The sequence below is a fragment of the Thunnus maccoyii genome, chromosome 5 (genome assembly GCF_910596095.1).
Source record: "Thunnus maccoyii chromosome 5, fThuMac1.1, whole genome shotgun sequence".
Taxonomy (NCBI): Eukaryota; Metazoa; Chordata; class Actinopteri; order Scombriformes; family Scombridae; genus Thunnus; species Thunnus maccoyii.
Window position 1 is genome coordinate 22,547,991 of NC_056537.1, and position 24,007 is coordinate 22,571,997.

Consider the following 24,007-nt stretch of genomic DNA (forward strand, 5'->3'; position numbering starts at 1 on the left):
CTTTATCTCTTATTGTCGCAAAATTATTTTCAGATTTGAATGAGCCACACAGGACATTTTATTATTTAAAAGGGAGTGCATTAATTCAATCAGATAGATGCTGGAGGAAGAACAGGGAAGTGATGAAAGATAGCCTAAGCATGGGCATAAAGACAGCCAGCTGGGATTTTGTGTCTGGTCCCGTGCCTGCTCAGTGGGGCTATTGTGTTCCCTCAGCGGATACACAGTCCCAGCTTATCAGGCTCCCTTATCATTTTTGCTTCACACTCAAATGGACCTGTGAGGCATTCAGACCAAACTGTGAGTTGGACAGATTAGAGCTGCGTCACTGATGTGGCTTTACTTTGTAGGGAACTGGGTAACAGTTCACTGCCCATTTTGAAATAAAACATGACTTAATAATCTTATGAAAGAAAAAGCTACATATGAGTAAAGGTGAATACACAAAAGAAGCACAGAGTTAAGTTTAAATGTACTGGTGATGACTCAGCAGTGAGGTATCAAATAACTAATTATGCATTGTTCATCATCACTTGAAATAGAAACCATCCCTGAAGACGCTGTAGTTGGTAAAGCAGTGTGATTTACAGTCCTGTCTTTTCATTTTTGATGAGACCAAAATATGAGGAAGTATTGATGATGCTGAAAATGTCTTGATTTTTTAGGCCCATATCCTGCACAGATTTTTTTTGACTTTCCATTAATGTTTTTTCCCTATGAACTTTTGACCATTTACTCACCCAACAATTTCCTTGTTTATACACACCCTCACAAAAATCATAGATTTAATATCACTCACTGCATTTGCACAGGGTGTTGGAGAACATGTCCTTTCTTTCCTTTTCTTTGTCTGAATATGTTTTTGTTTGTTTCCATCAAAGTGAAATTTTATGTAGTCCTAATTAAACCAATCAAATTGTTTGAGTTAAAAAAAATTCACAACGAGGATTCTCTTGATATTATTATTTCTATATTTGTTTTTGTTTGTATATTAAACATTTTCACCCATTAATAACACAGCACCAACAAGTGGCCCCAAGTTAAGCTGTCAGGATTTGTTTTGAATGTAATAAAAGAGCATCAGTGCTTAACATTTGGGCTTATATAAATTTGTAATATGACATTTACATGCAGTACTGTGCAAGAGTTTTAGGCACTAAAATTAAAGTGAGAATGCTTTCAAAAATAATACCATTAATAGTTTTTATTTATCAATTAAGTTCATACAAAGTTCAGTAAACAGAAGAAACTTAAATGAAATTAATATTTGTTGTGAGCACTCTCTGCCTTTAAAACAGCACCAATTTGGTACTTGGTACACCTGCACACAATTTTCAAGGTACTTGGCAGGTAGTTTGTTTCATGTATCTTGGAGAAATTGCCACAGTTCTTCTGTGGATTTAAGCGTCTCAGTTGCTTCTTTCTATTTATGTAATCCCAGACTGACTCGATGATGTTGAGATCAGGGCTCTGTGGAGGACACACCATCTGTTGCAGGACTCCTTGTTCTTCCTGTTGCTGAAGTTAGTTATTTATGACTCTGGCTGTATGTTTGGGGTCATTGTCATACTGTAGAGTAAATTTGGGACAGATCAGACACCTTTCTGATGGTATTGCATAAAGGACAATAATTTAAACATCTAAAGTGCCTAAAACTTTTGCAAAGTACTATATATAAAATATATATGCGCATACAGTATGTAAAAACGTGCATATATCTTTCTAGTTAGGTTCAGCTGCCAGAAATACAAGGCACTTAGTATACTCCATATTCAAATTAAGAAATTTACTTTATATACAATTTATAAACCGGTATACTGTAAAATATATCACTGACATGGTATAGACATAGGCCTACAACAATTTAGAGTACTTACAAAATGTATAAAGAACAGTAAACAGGCTAAAATAAATAAATAAAATAAAAACATTAAACAGTGAGCTTTGGGGCTGTAGTGTAAAGGAAGTTTAATTATGACCATTAGCCTTTTCCCACATACAACAGAGGATTTAATATAAGTTTAAAAGATTTTAAACTACATTGTGCAGGAGCCTTTGACCCTCCCCCAGAAGGGGGCAGTAGCTCACAGGGCACAAGGGATTAGGGAACAGCATAAAGGCCATCACTTCTTAAATACAAAACGACATTGATACCTGTTGTGCCCTTTGTGAAACCAGCAATGAAACGCATGCATCTGTTCCGGTCTAGCATCCACACTGTGAAATGTTGGTCTTATTTGCCTTTTTGCTAAATTTTACATACATAAATGTAAATTCAATGATTCTAGGCCCCTCCTGCTTGGTTTTAAAATTGAGCTAAAGAGGTACTTTGACTCTATTAAGTTTTCCAAAAATGTTAGAGCTATTAAAACTGTGCTATTATTTACAACACTTCTGAAATATGTGTTTATATATATTTATTTAAAATCTTTATGTATTTTTACTATTTATTAATTAATGCTGCTCCCTTTGCTCCTTTTATTTTCTTATGTTTATGATGCGTCATTCATGTCGTGTCTGTGTCATAGACTGTATAGGGTTTGTGTACACAATGGATGTTTGGTGTTCTCTGGTTTCAAGTTGTATGTTGTTTTGTAATATGCGATTTGTTTAATAAAGTTTTAAGGAGAAAAAACAATATAAAGGCCCTCGAAGGACCCAAAGAGAGCTACATTAAGCCTGCTCATTAAATTGATCACAATTCTTTAGATGATGTTTCGACATTTTATATGGTTGACAACTCTTGTTTTCTTAATTTAAAAAAATAAATTGAGTTTAAAAATAATGCTATGTGTTCACCCTTTGTATAGTTTTACCTGTCAGGCATTCGTATGGATGCGTCTCACCGACGGAGGACGACAACATGGCGGCCTCCCTGCGTCTGGGTCGTCAGGGAATTTTATTTGGCCTCAAATTATCTAAATTTAACAAATGTTTGTGGGCCACGCACTCGGGGCAGGAGCATGCCAGACACTTCTTCCAGTCATCATGGCTCCTCGGTGAGTGTTGACAGCTGAATATCAGGACAGGCGTTGTCGTTATGTGTGCGGAGGACAGACCGCTGACATTTACTATCATCATCTATCTTGAAGTGAGTTAAATCACTTCTCTGTAGCTTTCCACAACACGATAGTCCCTCCGTTGAACAGCACTGCTATGTCTGAACAGCTATGTCAAGTCTGAACAGTCAAGGTTTATTTTACAGCAAAGCAGGGTCCATAAATGATAGATATTCCTTTGTAAAGGCGTTAATGTCACACACAGATTAGCGACACGCATCCATTGTCAAAAACAACATGAAACCAATCATCTGTAACACGGTTATAAACTACGGTTTAACATAGTTGTGGATTTTCGAGAGGTTTTGAGGAGTGTGGATGGTAGAGGAGGGTAACCAAGCCTTGTCAGAGTCAAATTACTCTAGTCTTCAACATAGACAGTGTATAAAGATGACTGTGTGGTCCTCAAACATCAAGCATCATACACAGCTCAGTCCAAGTCTGTCAGTTTTGCGAGTAAACAGCCTCTCACGACACAGCTGAAGGTTACTTGCACCATAGGCTATTTAAAAATAAATATCGCTCACAAACGATGCTGAAGTTAGCTTCCGATTCGGTGTGTAAGGTTAGGTTAAGGGAAACATAAATAATGATATTTAGCAGCTATTTCTCCGTTTTTTCATCAGGCTACTTACACTTATGAGAAGAAGTGTTAGACGCCATATCAAAAGCCATGACGCTGTTTAAACAGTTTCGGATTTGTGAAACCCTTACTTTGCTTATGGAAACAGATTAAAGAGCGATCTCACTGATATTTCTCCCTCCAGACCATATTAGACCAGGTCCAGGTCAAAAACCACTATACCACTATACTGGACTAGATTAACAAAAACACAGTTTCAGATGTGTGAAACTGAAACTGTTGTGAAAACTGAATAAAGGGCGATTTCAGTGCTTTTTATCCCATCCGAACCACATTAGACCAGGTTCATATCAAAAACCACTATACTTAGACTCATCAAATCTTAATAATAGACATTTAGTTCAGATTAATGATGGCTCTGGAGTATCCTTGTTAATCTAGTCCAGATTTGAAAGGTCTAAGTATAGTGGTTTTTGACCTGGATCTGGTCTAATGTGGTCTGAATGGAGAAATATCAGTGAAAGCGGCCTTTTTTCTGTTTTCATAAGCAAAATAAGGGTCTCACAAATCTGAAAGGGGGTTTAAACAGCGTTGAGGCTTTTGCTACAATGTTGAACACTCTTTCATAAGTGTAAGTGGTGCAAAAATATATAATGAGCTGCTAAATATCAATATTTATGTTTCCCTTAACTATTCCCCTAACTCAGAATCAGAAGATGTGACTCAGAAGCTAACTTCAGCGTCATACTCACAGATATGTTTATTTTCTCTGACAGAAAGCCTTATGAAATTTGTCTGCAGTCAGTGTTGTTGAGAATCCCCCTTTTGTGACATCTGGCAGTCTTTATGAGATGCAACATGATCAGATTAACAGGCCTCTTTTTTTTTTTTTTTACAGCAGACATCCTGACTTGTCATATAAGGAAAAGCGTAGACGTTACATCATTAAAATGTCTCAGTTCTATTCAAGTGTCTCAGTATGTCATGACAGTGCCACAGTGAGCCAGTATGCACAATATCAGGACCCTGAAACCAAAGCAGCTAAATGGAATTCAGTCTTTATTAATTTTAGTGTTTATACCAGTGCTTTTCCTGCTCTGGCATGCCATGATGCCATGTAAGACAGTGGCAAAGCTAATAACATTATTAACCGCATTCCATTTAGATTAGCATGCTAGTTCATCGGCATGGCTTCCTGGGACACTTTATGGAACAGCCATCATTAATGTTATTAGTTCCATCTGTGCTTTTCCTGCTATGGTAAGACAGTATATCTGATGTGGAAAAGGTCCATTGGACTCTGTGGTCACGTTACCATAATCTTGTCTAAAATGTTGACTAGATTAATAGTTACTGAACTGCAACACAATTAAGATGAATGATGTTTAAAGGCTTCAAGGCAGATCATGAGTCATTTCATCTGATGACTTCTGGCCAAGTTAATACCAGACTGCACTGCAGTACTGTTTTAAATAAAGTGTGAATGATATAAGGAAATGGCCACAATCAGGTTAGGATAGTGATAGATAGTACCGCAAAAGAGTCTGACAGCAGCATACTGGTTCATAGATCTGGAAATAATGTTTGAATTACTATTTATCCATTTTATTTTATAACTTCATTTTTAAAGGCTCATGAACTGTTTGGCAGAAAGCCAGTTTTCAGCAGAGTAATAGTCAAAGTCAAAGAGCTCAAGGCAGAAATAATTGGCTTTTGGAAAAAACGGGTAATACGAGGTAATGTAGGGAGAATGTTAAGAACTGAAAGAGTTATGTGAATGTTTAATGGGTTTTCTTTGAAATGTGGTATTTATTTATGAATATTGGACTCATAACATGCTGCTCATGATTTTAGTGGTTTACAACCTAATGGGCCATCTTTATGATAGACATTTAGCCTTGTCATAGCAGAGAAAGCACAGGTGTCTGTAATTACATAGAATGATGGCTCCATTCCAAATCTGAGTCAGTCAGCAAGCACAATAGTTGTTGGTGAGAAAAAGACTCAGATGTAGTGCAGATCTCTCACATACAGATCACACACACATAAACAAGCAGATGCATACCTTTCAACATTTTATGGTTTTAATCATTTTCAGATACTGGACCAAAATGTCAGACTTTAGGTAACACATAAGTTGATATTAAGGAATTTACTAGTCCTATTCATATACTACAAATTGTGTGACATTGTCAAATATCCAGCAGATGGCAACAGCACCCAACATGACTACAGTCTATGGGCTCTACAGTGTCTGCATGCCTTTATGGAAAGTGAAGTTTATTGACTTGCAACAAATGTTGTAAGCCCTACAAGCCCTCTAAAAACTCTAATTTTAAAAAATATGCTGCCATCAGTGACGTACTTTATTCTGGTGCCTGAATCTTTAATCTGTTTTTGGGTGAATTGGTCTTACTTGATTTCATTTTAAATTGTTGAGATGAAAGGTCAGCTCAGTAGATGTGTACCACATAAATAGTGTGCTATACAGGGATACAGGGCCATATATATATATATATATATATATATATATATATATATATATATATATATATATATATATATATATATATATATATATATATAAAATCATTTTTTTCATTTTTGTTTTTATTGGATTGGATTGATCATTTTTACTATAAAATTTGGAGACATTAAAAGATAGCTTAGAATTTCATTTTTTGAACTTGTATTGCTTCCAGTGATTTTATTTACGCCTAGTTATTGCTGCTAGTATTTAAGAAATATGTGCTTGTACAAGCAGCTTCATATCCCAAGGTCACATTTCTCTGGGTTGCCCAACAATTTGAATTGCTTGAGTCATATAAAAACACTCAGAAGACATTGACAGAACCCTTTCATATGTACCCCTTCATCATCCTCCTCATTCATTTATCTTTATCACTCACTCATTACTCACTTTATCCTTCTATACACCGTAATTATCTGAAATACCTGAGCAGTTCACTGAGCATATAGTGCACAAAACAGAGGGGTATTCCTCTCGAAGTGTGCCATGTCTGAACAATAAGCTCGACCCAGTGTCCAACACAGTGCCATGAGCCAGTTGAACCTTGGCCTTCTGAGTGTCTGCAGCTGGTGACAGCGGGGGTCTTAGATTGTGGCTCCAAGGCCTGCAAGAATATGAGCGTATATGTAGCCTCTGGTGCAGTGTCAGCCAGGATCGACAATTACAGAAGTGACCTGCCAGCGTTCTTCTTTCATAGCGGCGCTGTCTCTTCCTGTGCTCTGCTGCTCAGTTGAACATGTTGAACCCCTGAGGCCTTGCTGCAATCAAACACTGCCACTGCTGCTGTTTTTGTGTGTTGCTGTGTTTTTTTTTTCAAATACACATATCCTAGTTGACGTTGAAGACCTGCCTGTAGGATGTTTCTGAACGTGATTGTCATGGAAATATTTCCAGTTTAGTTTTAAGACTGATGACTTCTATTAATTCTAATGCTTCCATGTAAATTGTGTGTTATTCTCTTTCTATCCTGTAGGTGTCGCCCCACTCAAAGTGCAAATGCCAGCTCTCTCCCCAACCATGGAGGAGGGAAACATAGTCAAATGGCTGAAGAAGGAAGGTAAAATAAACATATGACATAAGACTTCATTTGCCAGCTCTCAGTACCTTGCTGCTCTGCTTGACTTCTTCTAACTAACCTGCTAAAACTACTGTGTGTATTCATGTGTTACTCAAAGGGATAGATGCGTCACTTTTCTTTCACATGTAATTTTTTCCCACTCACTGTGGCAACTCTACATTTGAATGCTCCCTCACTGTCCAGATTGCTGCAATAACACTGTATGCATCTATATTCATCAGATCAAAAAGCTCAGCAGTTATTTTCCCCGAAATGATGGACTAACTGTAGCACTAATCATTTTCTCAATGACATCATATTGCTCTGTAAGGCAAAGGCCCGAGCACTGTTGCACCTGAGGGTCTCTGGTGGCTGATTGGCTCAAGAAAACACAACAGTCACTATTCATCACTGCTTAGCAGCTCTGCTCAGCCAGGCACCACAGCCACACTCTCATTTATCAGGAGGCAGCATACTGAATTCTGATTGGCTCGCTGGCTGTGTTGCCATGTGCTTCTGTGACTTAGGGTGAGATGTGTGTGTGTGTTTGTGTGTGTGTGTGTAAGTGAGAAAGTGAAAAAAAGAATTATGAATTCTCAGTGACAAGGAAAACACATCTGGTGTGTTACTTTCTTGTGTTTGCAAGACATGTTGATGCTACTGAATTTATCATGGGGTTTTAAGAGATCTTATAAAAAGTGCTTATTTTGTTTGACATAAATATATTTAATCACATCTACAGTGGGAAGTGATTTTTTAGTGGTCACTATAAAATATTTATTTTTCATACATAAGTTGTTTTTTTTTTTTAGTTTAGTTTTTTGAATACCTGTGTACATATGTGTAGTACCTGTAAACATTTTTCATTTAAAATGAATGCAGATCTACTTAAGCAAAGAATAACATTAATGTTAAATAAATGCTAATTTAAGTTCAGCAATTTTGTGTCTCATTTATTATTAAAACAAAAAAAAACCCAATATGATATCAGCATTATGTATTGGCCATAGGTCACCCTGCTCTCTAAGAATCGGCATCAACCATTGTAAAACCCATATTGGTCGACCACTAATGCTTTTTGTGGTGTAGTAAAAAAAAAAATTACTTTGCAGCTTCTTGAATTATGATTCAACACTGAAACATCCATCTGGAATGGTTTCCCTTTCTATTCAATATATTCATTTGTGCAGGTCATGTATGTTAATATAGCCCTGCCCAGCGTACCTACAATATGTAGTCTAACTATCTTTTTTGTTGTCATGGACATTGCATTCTGGTAGAGTAGAGGTGAAAAGGCCTGGGGTCGCCTGTTTAATCTTTAATGTTGCACATCACACCTAACCCCTAGGGTCATACAGTGTTAAAGCCTCATACAAATCCAATCTTGACTCCACTACTCCTTGCTCTCAGGGGCTTCCAACGTCAATACTCCCTCTGCTCTTTCAACCTTCCCCCTCACCCATCCCCATCCAGTCTTTCAATGACCCACCCTGTTCCTTCTTTCTTTCTTTCTTTTTCTCTTTCTATTTCTCTCTCTCTCTCTCTGGGCTAGAATGTCACCGAAACATTTGGTACCTTCAGCATTATCATTGATTTCTAAGTGTTTCATGTAAAATTGAGCTGTACAACTGACATAATGGGAGACAAACAGACAAATAAATCCATCTCTCTGTGTATTTGTCCATTGGTAGCCCATTTGAGTTGTTGCACAAACTGGTGATGCTCAAAATGGATTTATGTGCATGGAAGAACTGAACCAGTGGCTCCTACTTTCCAACCTCTTTCATAAGCAGATGCTAATATATTCCAGCTCTCTCATGTGGTGGACCACTGGGAATCTGGGATTCTGTGGATAGGCAAAGATTTCTGCTTCTATCAGACACACCGCGTTTCCGAATCTCACATTCTTTCCCATGAAACATTGATTAGGCCCCTCATTTGATAAGTAGGCCAAAGCCAGAGCAGATATTTCCCGCATAACTTTTTTGTCCCTTTAATGGAATTCTTTGATGTTTATGTCAACCAATTTGTTTTTACTGTGTGCAAACCCCCAGTGAAAGAGCAATTGTTTTGAACATTCTGCTGGTCATTATGATTCATGCATCTCTAATCACAGCTGAAATGAATTATTTGCACTTAAACTAAGGTCAGAACCCCAATTCATAACATAAAGATAGCTTGGGAATTTGGTTCTTAAAATGCCAAATAAATTTTACATTGAAAGTTTGTGGATGTTTACCTTTACCTCTGCAGGTGAGGAAGTGGCAGCAGGCGATGCCCTCTGTGAGATTGAGACTGACAAGGCTGTTGTTACCATGGAATCTAATGACGACGGTATCTTGGCAAAGATCTTGGTGAGTAAACTAAAACATCTTCCTCTGCAGATGATTACTACCGATTACTGCTAGGTTATTTGTTTGCAAATAACTTGCATAAGTCTTGAGTATTTCTTATGCATTTCCTATGAAAACAGAGATTTTAGGGTCTATTTAAATGTGTGTTGGTCGCAGGATTTTGAATTCCACTTTTTGACAAGTGTTCTTCCGTTTTCAGTTCTGTTATTATGCCTTCAAATAATGTGAAGTAAATGATTTTCAGTTGTTATGGTTATGTTTTTGAGATCAGTTTATATTTACATATAGTATAGTACTGTTAGTATGTTTGTGTGCATGTAGCAGGGTCCCGTCCTTTCCTATGCTAATTGGCTACGCTTGTTAAATCTGTTTTCCCTGTACAATGACAGCAAAGCTTTGACGAGGTGTCTTCAGTGACAAATATTTCTTTCCTTCCATCCCCCCATTGTGCTGTTTAGTTGTTTGAATTTTTAATAGGCTGCCAAAGACGTAGCCATCGGTTGTCTTTCATCAGTACTCCACCACATGTTCGTCCCCCCGAACAGAAAGATAAAGATGTTTTATCTTCTTTCGTATTTTGATTGATCTCCAAGAAATCTGAAAATAATGTGAAGTTGGAGGAAATGAAGGTCATTATTTCCCTAGCAGTTTAAACAAGATGTAACTCATGTTTCTTAGCTTCCCTATTTTAAAAACTGAGGGAGGATAGTGTCCTGAACGCACAAGAAACAAAAAAAAAACAACAACAAAAAAACACAAAACCTGTGCTCCATGTCACAGAGAGTGCCATATCTGATAATACAACATGTTCCCTGGCCGTGTTATTTTGGACATGCTCAAGTTGTGGTGAAGCCTGAGTGGAGCAGGGTTTAATTAGGCGATGTGTGTGTGTTTGCGCAACCTTATCAAAAAACAATACACAATCATTCTGCACCAGCAGATGCACATCAACAATGTGCACACAGATAGATACATTGTCCACAAAGAAATTACTCTGTTCTTCCGTGCAGAAACATAAACATAATGGCTAAATTATCATTTATTACATAGATTAATGATCAGAGGCATGATTGTCAATTGATAACCACACGCTTGTACCTCTTTTTTTCTACATTTCTCTGCTTGCTTGCTTGCTTCCTTCCATTCTTCCACATTCCCTTACTCCATCCTTGTCTTAGCTACTGTGGGGATGAGGTAGTTTCCATAGCAACCACCCAAGAATTGGGGGTAGGGGCTTTAGAGCTGAAACTGGCAGAGAAAGATGGTCTGTATTAGATAAGCCCCCTAGCTCGCTCGCTCTCTGTGAAAGAGTGTATGTGTGTAGTTAATAAGAAAAACAGCAGCTAGTAGCAATATATTAGAGATTTGTACACTCCCCTTCCATGGCACTGGCAATATGGCATCCACTGTGTCTGGGTCAGAGTACATTAGCTGTTAGAGGTTTAATACTGGCTCTGTAAGCACCCAGTAGGTTTCTAATTTAGAGGCTACCATAATTACCTGCCCGTGGCCAAAAGCCTAGACAGGCTGCAGTTGACGTGAAACTTCCTGTTCTCTACAGGGGTTATTTATGGGGGTCAACTACCACTATGGCCCTCTACCAATTTTCAACCATGGCTCTTGGGGTTGAGAGAACAGAGGATAGATCCTGCTCATATCGGGATTGTGGAGGTTGGGGGTAGGAGCACTAGCATTGTGAGCACAGATTACTGTATCTCATCATACTCTTACTACGTTGCTCTGCCCTGACCTAAGGGCTTCAATCTGTAAAATCTGCCCCGGGTGCAATCAATCATAGCCTGTAGAAAGAGATACAGTGTTTGAAGATAGATCGATGCACAAAAACTTCTCTGTGTTCAAGATGTATGTAAAGATGAAGCATTGAATGGAGAACACCAGTCGGTAGGTAGATCAGATGATAGTTCAATGTGAATGAGTTGATGATTGTTATAATGAATTCAAGGGCAGAAAGGATTGATAGATATATAAATAGATGGATAATTTGATGAAGATATCCGACATGTTCCGCGGTGCTAACCTGTCAGTTTCCAATTTATCATTCCCTTCCCCATCCTCACTTCATCTTCACATGCTATCATCCAGGGGATCAATTTAAACACCAACAGCCATGTGTCCTCTACATCAACTGATATTATAAATCACTTTCTAAGCCTGTAGCATTTCTTTGCAGAATTTCTACCAAATGAATTTCAAGATGAGAGTACATTGCCTGTAGTCTTTAAAAAGGCTGTATTTAGTTTACAGTCCATATATTTCTATTATCTTAAAAAAAAACTGCAGTGCATTGGTTGGAATTAAGGTGACACGTTATTTTCATGGCATCTTGACTTTAGATGAATCAGAGGGTGGATAGCAATAGAAAATATGGGAGAGAAAAAGGACTTGTGATGAAGGTTCTTTGACAAGTAAAACTCATAGCATTGCAGTTATATGGTTTCCAGCTTAGTAAGCTAAACAAACATCATGCTCAAAAGGAATGACTTGACTCTTGAGTTGCGGTTCGAATTGTGTCTTTGTGTGTTTATGTGCGGGATTACATTGAACTGGCAGCCTGTCGTTAAGACGTAGGATGTGGCTGCAATCCTTTTTCTGCAGTATCTGTCATGCTCTGTTGATCAGAGACAAACCTTGTGGTACATGTCTAGACTGAGTTCATCTTCCAATTACAAATAAACACCACAAAGCAGGGGTTCACCTGACTTTATTTGTGCTCAGCTCTGTTTATACATCTACTATCTATCTATATACCCCCTGTAACAACTGACATATCTAAATTGGTTAAGTTTTATGAAATGTAAATGACCAACTCTACAGCTGCAGCAACCAACAATCTGCTATAGTTAATAGGAATGTTAATAGCTGTGGAGGCTAAGCTCATGGTAACTGAGCTGTTAAGACTCTCAGAGGGCGTGTACTTTATGGCTGTATGATAACTGTTTGGTGATAAGAGGGTTAAAGCTCATAAATGGTCTAGTCTGACTTTGTAATATCATTAGCCAAGCTGTTGGGCTTTAGAGAAGTCCCTTAAGACTGCCTTTATCCACAGTCATAAGGCTGCTCACATTAAGCAACAGAGAAAAGATGTCTGTGAGGATTTGACATGAAGATCAGAGTTCATACATTACCTGATTCATTCATTCAGAATTGGTCACCCATTCATGTAGAACAAGTCACTGCAAGTTTAATTTCAACAATTTTTTGGTTACTGAATGTAGAATTCACATTTACATCACAAATGTTTAGTGTCGTTATGACAGGATCATATCAAACTTGTTTGAAGAAATTGCATCTGGCCCAAAATGTGTGTTTTAGTATCTAAACAGAGTCATGCTCAGTTTAATCGCAGAGGCTATTTTATACTTTAAAATTTTTATAGTCCAAGTCTGCACTGCATACAAGTCCAGATATAGGCACAGAAGGATCTGAATGTGAAGATGAAACATGTATTCCTCCTAAAATGACATATGAGATTTTTGGTCACTATGAAGACAGAACGTCACTTCCAAGTTATTCTCTGACAGCAACATCTTTTAGACACAAGTGAAACCATACACAGAGGATATCTTGAACCATTGCAAATGTTGAGATGTTAGCATCATTTACACTTCCCATAGGTTTTAATGTGTTCTGTAACCATTTGATGGCAGTGTTGAGCCCCATACCACTACAGTGTAGGCATCTATTAATGCAACTATTCACCATACATACTGTACACTGTGCGGTTCCTGGGACTTTCCTGCTAGGATCCACCCAAGTCCTGCTGTTTCAGTGTTTTTGTGTGTGGCTACCTCTATTGATGAGCTTTAACATGAAACCACTGTTTTGTGTAAACATTTTGTCATGAGATTCAAAACTTCCACTTCCCTTGCAGTTACTTGCTATTTTCTTGCTCAACTAGAAATTGTCTTCTTTTCTTTTAAAACTAACTGTAATGGTATTTGGTCATCAAGATAATCTATTCTTAATATTGCAGTTGGATGTATTTTAGATATAGATCCAATCAGGCTGTTTATATTAGGCCTAACACGGTTCTACAGAACAATAGGGGTAGGATAAATGTTCGATAGCATTTCCCACAGGTTGGGGATTTATTTGTGGTGGTACCCCCTGGGAGGGGGAAGGTGGAACGGATGTAAACAACACATAATGCATAAGGAGTCCTCTGCAAAACAGAATTTAATTCACAAGGTAACTAACAATTGTAGGATGCACCGTTCTATTACACTGACGGTCACCCTGTACTTTCAAATCTATTTCTTGAACAGATCATCCGATTTAAAAGAAAGAAATAATGACAAAATATACACAAATAAATAATATGTGAAAACAGTGACACATACTGTATACTGCTGCTGTATATTGTGATGTTATTTTACTTACATACAGTAGTTGCTTGTGTCATGATACCATCGTTAATGTGGTAAACCTATTGTGTTTCTACCATGTGGGGAAAAAAATCCCACTGGGGCTGAAGGTAAGGACTCTGTGGAAATTCACAGAAGTCCAGATTTTCCTGTGCAGCCCTTAGGCCCTACCCTCATCCATCATTTCTCACTGGCCGAGAGAGGTGCTGTAGATATTCTGAGCATAAGAAGCAAGACGAGAGACAAGCTAATCTCACGAGCATTCACACACACACACTAAAAAAACATGACCTACAGTACCAGTTAAAAGTTTTGGACACACCGTCCCATTCATTTGAATAAGAAAGTGTGTCCAATTCTTTGACTGGTACTGTACAAACTTTTGCCTTTGGAAACAATTGGATCAGGGAAACATGATAGCAATGGACTTAATATTAGTCATGTAAAAACATTTAATATTACAATTGGCTTGTATTTATTTTCGTCTGTGTTGTAAAGCTGTTGCCAGAGGAGTACTACACAACCTGTACAGTAACGGTGGTGTGTACTAACTTGTACTTAGACATAAAGGTGAACTTATTATTCTTTTAACATAGCTTGATGAAGTGATGACAAGGAATTCCTATTTTAGCAATCATTTCATGTGGACCATTCAGCTTATCTTTGTATCTTTATCTCCATAACCTTGCTACAGAACAGTTGGGTATATGCTGAAATAAAGTAGCACAGAATAAGCATTGAGGTGCAGTGCTGTCTACCAGTGAACGCAGGTGTTCATATATTCTGCTGTTCTTTCCAGTTAGGTGGATATGATTATTGGAGTGCTGCTTTGATTTTACAAGCTTGCTGGAGAGAGGGGGTGGGAGTGGGGCATGCTGATAGGTTTGTCTCCAAACTAATGGCTTTACTGTTGGTGAACTAAATTTGGACCATTGTATGTGCAATTATATTTTTTTTTCCATTTAGTTGATTGTTAAAAATTACAGGTTATCATCTCTCGGCTGATCAGTGGTGATGCAGGACGATTGAAAGCAATAGCACAGCCAGGATCTGATGTCTTTTTGGGTTTTTTTTTCCTTCTTCTCTTATCTCCTTGTATGGAGCTATACCTTCAAGAGACAGCTCACTAAGTGGATACCTTTTGAAAAGAGATGAACTGCAGTAGCCCAACCCGCTGTATTGTGCCTGGCCTTTCATTTAGACTGATCGATATTGACTGAAGGACAACACCCTCGCAGAGCTTGGGGAGAGTAGCAAGAGGCTTGCAGTGGATTTGGATTACTGCATAACAGGATAGTGAATCAATGGTTGACAGCTACGAACAGCATGAAAACACATCCATTGCACTCTAAGAGCCTATTCCAGCTCAGTTGGGTGTTTTGTGTGCTTTGTCAGGTTAACAGCGAGAGAAAATGGAATGATGGAAATTGAAGTGAATGAGATGACTGTCATTTTTCAAGAGGTCCCCAAACAATGGCCGTCTAACGGTTTATCTGTTCAATAACCATCGGTCAATTGATTAACTTCAGTATCTCCTTCCCTTCAACTATTTTGTGTTCTTTGCTTCACAACCATACAACAGAGGAGACTTTAACCTTTATCCTAGCAATCTTAGCTGCGCATGTGAAGTGAATGAACACGTTTGGCTAATTCCCCCCCTTACTGTATAAATGTCTCTGTCACGCTCTTTACAGATGGAGGAGGGCAGTCGCAACGTACGCCTGGGCACCCTCATTGCCGTCATGGTGGAGGAAGGGCAGGACTGGAAGCAGGTTGAGATTCCCCCTCCAGATGCTGCAGCTCCATCTGCAGCTCCACCTGCTACACATGAAGCCGCTGCCCCAGTTTTGGCCTCTGCTGCTCCCTCTCCACCTCCTCCACCAAAACCAGCCCCCTCAGGACCGTAAGTGAACCCTAGTTGTCTATTGACTCACTTCCTTGCCTATTGCGGCCATAATAGATGTTCAGAGTTTTTGGGCAGCAGTGGTTGTGGACATCTAAACTTACAAATTGTGCCTCATCAACAGAATTAAGATTTGTATTCTGTTTCAGCCTGAGAACCGATCATTTCGCCAATAAAAAAGTTCAAATGAAATAGTTGTCCAATGTTAACATTAACGTCAGGTCATGCTAGTTAACAGATTTTCATTTTAAAAGTGCTTCCAAAATTACTCTACTGAGTAGTTAGTGAGCTACAAAACAACTCTGTTCACTGAGCTAACCTTTAAAGTCCATAGTACTTTGGAATAAGTGGCTAGAGCTGAAGGCATTGTGGTTGTTAAGACTATTTTGATCACTATTATTATCATAGACAACCAGTTGTCCAGTTGACCTCCATGATGTCACCAGCTGTGGTCACTGAGTTGTATAATGTTAACTGCATAGCCAATTAAAGCCTGGCATAGATGGATAACAATATTCAGTAGCATAAAACTACATGTAGGAGCTACTGTTAAAGAGACCCTTTCCTCTTATTTCAGAATACAGCATGTTCATTTCACATTCTGTCCACCACCATCTAACATGCTGAATAAGATGATCTTTCTCTGTCCACATTCGAAATGTGTGAGATCCTGCCTACCCCTGTTTACACAATAAATAGTCTTGTGGGAAGCAAAGGAGCTGCCACAAAACAAACAGGGCCTATTTGTTATGCAAACATTTAACGCTGAGCCGAACTATGTATTCAGATTTGCACCTTGGCTACATCAGCTTGACAGGGTTGAAAGATGAAAGGTGGATGTTTGCAGTAAGCATGATTATTAGGAGATGGATACTAGAATGGGCTATATTAAGGAAGTCAACCTGAATACAACTAATGGGAAGTCTGACACTAAATTTGTTAACTCGAGACTGGAAAAGAAAGAGTAGTGATTGATAGCTAAAGTTAAATGAGGCCTGCTTATATAGTCTTTTATCAGAATGTATGCAGATAGCTATATGTACAGGTATGTAGATTTTAAGATTGTTGACATTAGTGAAAATTGACATTGTATATCTTTGTTTTTGGGTACCACCAAGATGAACTATAAGAGTAGGTCTGGCACGGAATCTTGTGGGCTGCCAAAGTTCACTTTGGAGCATTTGAAGAGGACAATGTGTGAAGCATTATGTATGCTGTCAGACAAATAGGATTTCAACCATGGGAGTTTGGAGCCACAAAGCTAATATTCTTTTAAGAGTTATGAAATAAGGGTGGAATTTGACATTGTCCTGCATTTAAATGCCAATGCATGTAAAAGCATCTAGTTTTTAAAACTAAAACCACGCCTTACCTTCCCTTTTCATTGTCCAGGTTACGACTGAGCCCAGCAGCAAGACACATCCTTGACACCCATGGCTTAGACCCCAAGTTGGCCACACCCACTGGGCCTAGAGGACTTATCACCAAGGAGTGAGTATGGATTAATGAGTTAGCCCTAAAGGCCTGTCACATACTCCTATGGGGGGGGTGAAAGTGATCTATGATGAATGGTATGGAATGTTAGATTTTACTGGCAGTACCTTTACTGTCAAACTATGTTACTGCAAAAATAAAGTGTTGATAAGAAAAGGATAATCCACACAGATCAATCAAACTGTCCAAAAACTGAAAATGCACACATTCTCACACTGCCAATGCTGTAGTTCATTTGTTTACTGAGAAAGTGATGTGGGTGCTTGTTTGAAAGGGTCCATCTTCCACCATATCACTGAAGGAAAGAGATGTCAGTCAGAGCAAGACAGGTCAGAGACAGTGTGGGCAGTGTGAATAAAAATGTGGGAGAGACAAGGTAAGTGAAAATGCGTGACTAAGAGGTGGTTAAGATTTCAGGTACTTTAATCTGTTATGTGGTAAATTCACACTATAGAAAGCTGTGAAGCGACACACACACACACACACACGGAGCTCTAATGGCCACCTGCTGTCAGTGGGGACCTGATTGAATGCTCTCGTTACCCACCTAACATCCTGCTGGGGAATCTCATTAAGCGACTTCTGTCGCCATAGCAACCCAGTCTCCAGGACCCACTGGTGACCATAGAAACGCAGACCATATGTTGTCAGGGATATGTGTCTTAGTCAGTGAAAGGAAAATATATAAAGCTTTAGACTAATCCAAACACAGTAAATAACAATAACTCACTGAAATCTAGACAAGCCTTTCCTCTGACAAGATAAACACTCTATATTAAAAAAAAAAAAAAAAAAGAATCCTCAATAACAAAAGGGGCTTGCGGTTGAGAGAATCTCATATGCCTCCTAATTTAGTCAGTTTTGAAAGGAGTATTTTTCACAGATGTCTTGTGTTAGGTATGTTCATTTGTCTGCCAACAGAAAATGACAAATCAAAACTCAAGAGGCAAACTTTAGTAAACAGCAAAAGGGGACACAATTAAGAGAAGGCAGTTTCAAAAGTCGTTGTGTCTTTTTCCTCAGGTGTAAAGCTGTGAATTGCCTTGTTCATAAACATGAGCATGCTCTGTGCTGTATAGGTGTCAACATGATTTCTAGGCTGTGAAGTTTAAATTATTTAATTGGTAATGCAGTTTTAATTATTTCTCCATGATTTGACATGCTTGCTCCGTTACTTCATTTAAACCATGTGATGGACATTTGCATGAATGACTTGCCAATTCACTTACTGCCACTTAAGCTGCTTGATTAGCTCAGAAAGTCTTCACAAAGGAAGGTTGATGCTGAAATCAAGCAAACACTCTAGAGGAGGTGTGTGGCATATTTAGGGGTGTGCTGGAACCTTATTGTATTTGTTAGGATTAATATTATCATTATTGAACCATACGTCTCACAACCCCCCCCCCCCCCCCCCCCCACCCCCTCCAGATTCTGTGGATCCAGAAAATATATCCAAATAAGCCACACCCATTTGTGCATAGATAGATTTTCCGCCATTTTGAATTTTGTCCAAATTTGTTTTTTCGCTACTCCTCCTACAAATTTTGAGCAATTGGCATCAAATTTGGGAGCAGGAAAAAAGTACTTTTTGGGATTATTGATCTTCCATACCGTTTTGAAATTATACATTTTTAAACCTGTGTCCTTAAGTTCAATTTTACATCAATACTCATAAATCAGAATTGGCTGTTATAACCAAACTGCACATGTTTGGATGCTGGGTCAGAGCTTTGCTGTACAGTCCTGGGATATACTATCACTGTGAAAAATTTATATCTCGTCATCAGCTGCATGGATTCGTATAAAATTTGGTTTGCATGATCTAGGGTGATGACTCGGTTAATGCATAAGATTTGGTAATGATCAGTGAACAAGTGGCTTATTACAGCAAATCTAAATTTCTAGACATTTCACATTCCAAACTTCAAAAAATCAAAATAAATCACCTGTATGTCCTACAGAGCTGAAATTTTTTCAGCACATCCACTGAATTGTGACAAAAGTTTGTCTCACTGCAACCTATGGTCAATTCAGAAGTCTATATTTATATGTCACTCTATATTTTTCAAAATATGCTAAATCAATTAACATCTATATCTCCACCAGTCTTCATCCATGTGCTACGAAATTTGACACAGAAATTCTTTGAATACAATATATCAAGTGTTTCAAATGGTGTTCAGATCGTTCAAACAATGAGTCTTCAGTGATATTCAGTATCTTGCTGTAATTTGTACTGTAAGCACATTTTCTATTTCATCACATTTTTAAACCAATTTCACCAAAATATTTTACAATATACTTGAGAAAAATCTGAGCACTTCTATTGATCTCTGATTTTTTTTTCAGAATTTTATCCCCAACAGTTAAATTGTTGTGAATTTTTTAAGCTTAAATAGACAGAAATACCCCAGTTTTGCACATGTGATGTCATTGCATCGAGTTGTGGGAATGTGTGTGACACCATGTCTCCCTAGTGGCACAGTCAGTAAGTCACCTTCTCTGGGAATACAAAAGCCCGGGGTTTGAATCCCCAGGTGGCCAATGTAGCAATTCATACATGTGTTATGTTTTCAAGTGTTTATTGAGGTCATATTAAGTCAAACAAACATCCAGATGCTCGCAATCTGCTTGGACCCCGATCATGGCTGCTTGCAATTAAATTTGCTTTATATTTTTACTTGGCTTTTCTGTTTGGTATAACTTTGCAGTTCAGGTGTCAAATACATAACTTGAGTAAAGGACACAGGTGAATACAAATGTTATGTTGGGAGATCCTTTTAATAAACCAGTAATATGTGGGGTGTACCATGTATTTACAAAAAAAGAAACATCTCTTTACATTTTACCAATGGCCCAGCCACAGAACTAGGTGATCTTGGAACTGGTGGGATGTTTTTACCAAAGCTCTGCAGACTGCAGGTCTACTGTTGTGGCATAAAAGTCACAAACTGTCATTCACTCATAGATCCTTGGTGAGACAGTCACTGATTTGGGTATTCTAATGGCCCCTTTTATTAAAATGTATTGACTTAAGTTGGACTTGATTGAATCAAGTTAGCCAGTGACAACTATGGTAAAGTAAGGCCTTGGCCAATGGAACATACTAGATGCAGGTATGAGAGGAAGTGGTCTATTCAGCAAAATCTGAGGGGAAAAATGTTCTGATTTGGGACATATTCAGTAAGCAAATTGATGCCAAAAATCGTGCGTGTATGCAGTATAGGCTATAGGATAGGTACGCTGTGAGACTGAACTGAAACCAAATCTCCTTGGGAGAATAGTTTCACATAAACTAAGCTCACTCAAGAGGGCAGAATAGACCTGATTTCCTTGCCTTTGTCCTTTTGGCACATCAGATAAGACTGAAACCAGGGAAGGGTACCCCTCCCATTCCGCCCTCTGCTCTAGAGAGGCCCCTCTATAGTGGGCATGAATGACCGAGGTCACGCAACCCAGGGATGAGATCAGAGCATGTTACATAAGCCATACGAGGTTTAAAATAGGGTACAAAGAAACACATTTCTATCATTTCCTCCCCTCTCTCCCCTAATCTGTTATCATTGTCATGAATAGTTTAGCCAAGAGGCAATGCTAATGCAGTGATGGATGAAAGTTTCAGTGATTTTTAAAATCACTGTCAGCCATACCCCAGTGTTAACATTTTACTATGGACAAAAAGACTGTATGACGCTACCCTCTACCCTGTAAGTGCATATAAAGACATATACATCATTTATATAGAGAGAATAGGACATTACATTTCTAATAAAATGTTCAGTATATCAATGTATTCTTTGATTTGTTTAAAAAAGCTTATTTATGTATTTATTTAACAACTAATAGTTTTTCGTCACCAATAAGTGACAGTATACATCCATCATAACCTTTCTAATTTCACTTATGTACTTGTTGTTAGGAAATGCAGTAGAGTATATTTTGAAACTTCAGCAAGGATACTATTGTAAAATAGTACCCTACCAATTTTACATTGCACTCCCAAACTCATAGCCATGCAAGTATTACTTTACTTTTCCTGCTGGTAGTTCAGGTCAGTACATGTAGAATGAGTATTATGATGGCTGAAAAGCTCTGTCTTACAAGCCAATTTCTTTCAATGCTGTGCATTCAAAGTGAGAAGTACTGATGAACTATTTTAGCATTTCTCTTTGGCTGCATTCTGTAAAATTACAAAGTACCACAATCAAATTATTTTTCAAGCATGGTATATATGGAGTAGTCACAGTTAAGATTGTTATTGCATTTCATTTTTTTAATGTGGATAAAAAATGGATACTGCACACTCATCCAGCGGAGCAGTTTTTATGCCTACAACACATCCTCTTCCTTAGCCTGTCCTAGGTGGCAGTAGAAGACAAACGTTTATTCATGTGTGTCTGTGTACATTTCGTGCTCATTATATGTGTGTGTGTGTGTGTGTGTCGATGTTCTTGTGAGCACTGCCTCGTTCCCTTTTTAATATTCTAGTCACCCTCTCCCAGTCTTTCAGAGGCTCCTTTGCCTCAGCTGTCAGTAGGAGTATAAACGGTCGGTGTGAAAAGCACATGCCTGTGAGCTACACAAAAGGTATCTATGGTGTCATCGTCAAGTGGCCACTGTGGGTTGGGTTGACTTGACTTTCTCTTGTATCATCAACAGAAACGGAAAGGATATTCCTAATACATTATAGGAGAATTTGCACAACTCTGTACTTTTTTTTACTTTCCTTTTAAGTTTCATTATTAACTTGTAATGTTTGATGTCATACATATGTTCCTTTTCATTCTCTTGCTCTGCCCCCCTCTTAGACAAGGAGCAACAGACATTCAATTATAAGTCTTTATAATATTTTTAAATTTTGGGGGGTTTTTTTTGGTGGTCTGTAATAATTAAACATTCAATGTGGTCCTCTCAGGTTAGCCGGGGGATTTCCAAGCTGCTTCAGTCCTTTCACAAACAAATACTCCTATCAGTGAGAGAAAGGGAGGAGCTAGTGTGCTAGAGGAAATAAAAAGATGCAGCTCAGAGAGGAGAAAAGGGGGAGAAAAATAGCTGTGGGGCCCAGACTGTTCCCGACTACATGGTGAGGTCAGAGGCAGCTGATCTAGACAAAAGATGTAATGCATGCGGGTAGGTGGACCTCAGTGCACTGAACTGGAACCACAGAGCTTCAGGCAGGCACACCTGATACCTGCCCCTCCCACTTCTTTCCCTGCAAAGCTCAAAATTAATGGGTGAAAATAATCTACGGCATATCTCTCAGTACAACATTATTTCCTACTTCTTTACCTTTCTCTTTTCCCTGTCAATCAATAATCAAAGCAGCAGTGCCCTGACCCACATCATTTGGTTACTCCCTCTACAACCTTTATGAAACAGCAGTCACTTCATGTATATAGACCTAATACAGAGAAATGTTTCTTACAGGGCAAGATGCGATAATTCATATAATTCCAATTTAGGAGTGTGATTCAGTTGATTGATTGACTCAGTTTTTTTTTACTGTGAGCTTGAGTTAGAATGAATACCTCAAGTTACCACCCATTCACCCATTTTGGATATATAAAGTGTGACATAGATCTACGCAATATTACACTACATGTCTGTACTAAACATGAATTAGTCTCTGGTGCATTATTATTGTGCATTTGGAGAGAGCTGATATGAAAAGTAGGAATGTCCGTGGCTCGCCATACCAGTGGGAGGGGTTATGAAGCCAAGATTTTGAATAAATGTGTCCGTTGCTGCCGCTGACACCTGATCTGGCCTTATGCTGATGGGGTTTGTTTGTGACTGGCAAATGATTCTCGTGACGTTCATCCACTGGGCCACGGAGGATAACCGAAAGTTACCTCTCTGTTGGACAGAAACCTGACACAAATACAAACCAGATAAAACTAGCAGAGTGTGACTTGTAAGCTGAATAATGCATTATTCTACATCATGCATTGTGTTGTTTTATACAACTGTACATGCATTGTGTTGTTTAATTTATAATGGTCAAAGCAAAATAGGGAAATGACAGCACTTTTCACGCAGAACGAAATTGTTTCATATAGTTGTTTTTTTTACAGTAAGAATTAAGCTGTCAGCAATAAATTGCAGAATAGAAGAAATACATGATGAAAAGAAAGGATTTCAAGGACTTGAAATAACATAGTTCATCTGTTTAATAGGAGAATGTGGGGAATCAGACAGTTTACATCTGCAATTCAACAAAGATGGACCCAAATAAAATTGACAAGAAAGCATTATGTCATTGTTATCTGCAAAGTATATCATGAAGAGGTGCATAGCCACTATCCTGAGGGGGCTGGAAAGTATTGTTCTTATGTAAATGTTAATGATCATATATATACATATTATATACATTACATTTCCATATATCATCCGGTTATAATATTTGCTCAAGTTTGGAGACAGTTCTCTAATGTGTGGGAGCTTGTCTGGTTGTGTGGACTGTCACAGTGGTTCAGGTATATTTCCAGCATTTTGCCCCTCTTATTTCCATCCACACCTCTATCCCCTATCCCCATGATGGAAAACGTCAGTCGGCCTAGTCACAATTCCAGAGTTACTTCTGTTTACTTTAGGATAAAATTGTTGCTTTCCATTGATCTACAATAATACAGACTAAAAATA

The 24,007-nt window shown here is 38.3% G+C and overlaps 1 protein-coding gene across 1 annotated transcript in view; it reads left to right on the top strand.

Annotated features, from left to right (window-relative positions):
• The first annotated feature begins 2,822 nt into the window (after positions 1-2,822).
• pdhx (pyruvate dehydrogenase complex component X) overlaps positions 2,823-24,007 on the top strand; it is a 32,120-nt gene continuing 10,935 nt past the window's right edge. Inside the window, exons 1-5 of the mRNA XM_042412492.1 lie at positions 2,823-2,999; positions 7,146-7,229; positions 9,483-9,583; positions 15,663-15,871; positions 17,264-17,362. Of these exons, the coding sequence (XP_042268426.1) occupies positions 2,864-2,999; positions 7,146-7,229; positions 9,483-9,583; positions 15,663-15,871; positions 17,264-17,362 (629 nt within the window). The 5' untranslated portion in view covers positions 2,823-2,863. The remainder of the gene's footprint in view (positions 3,000-7,145; positions 7,230-9,482; positions 9,584-15,662; positions 15,872-17,263; positions 17,363-24,007) is intronic.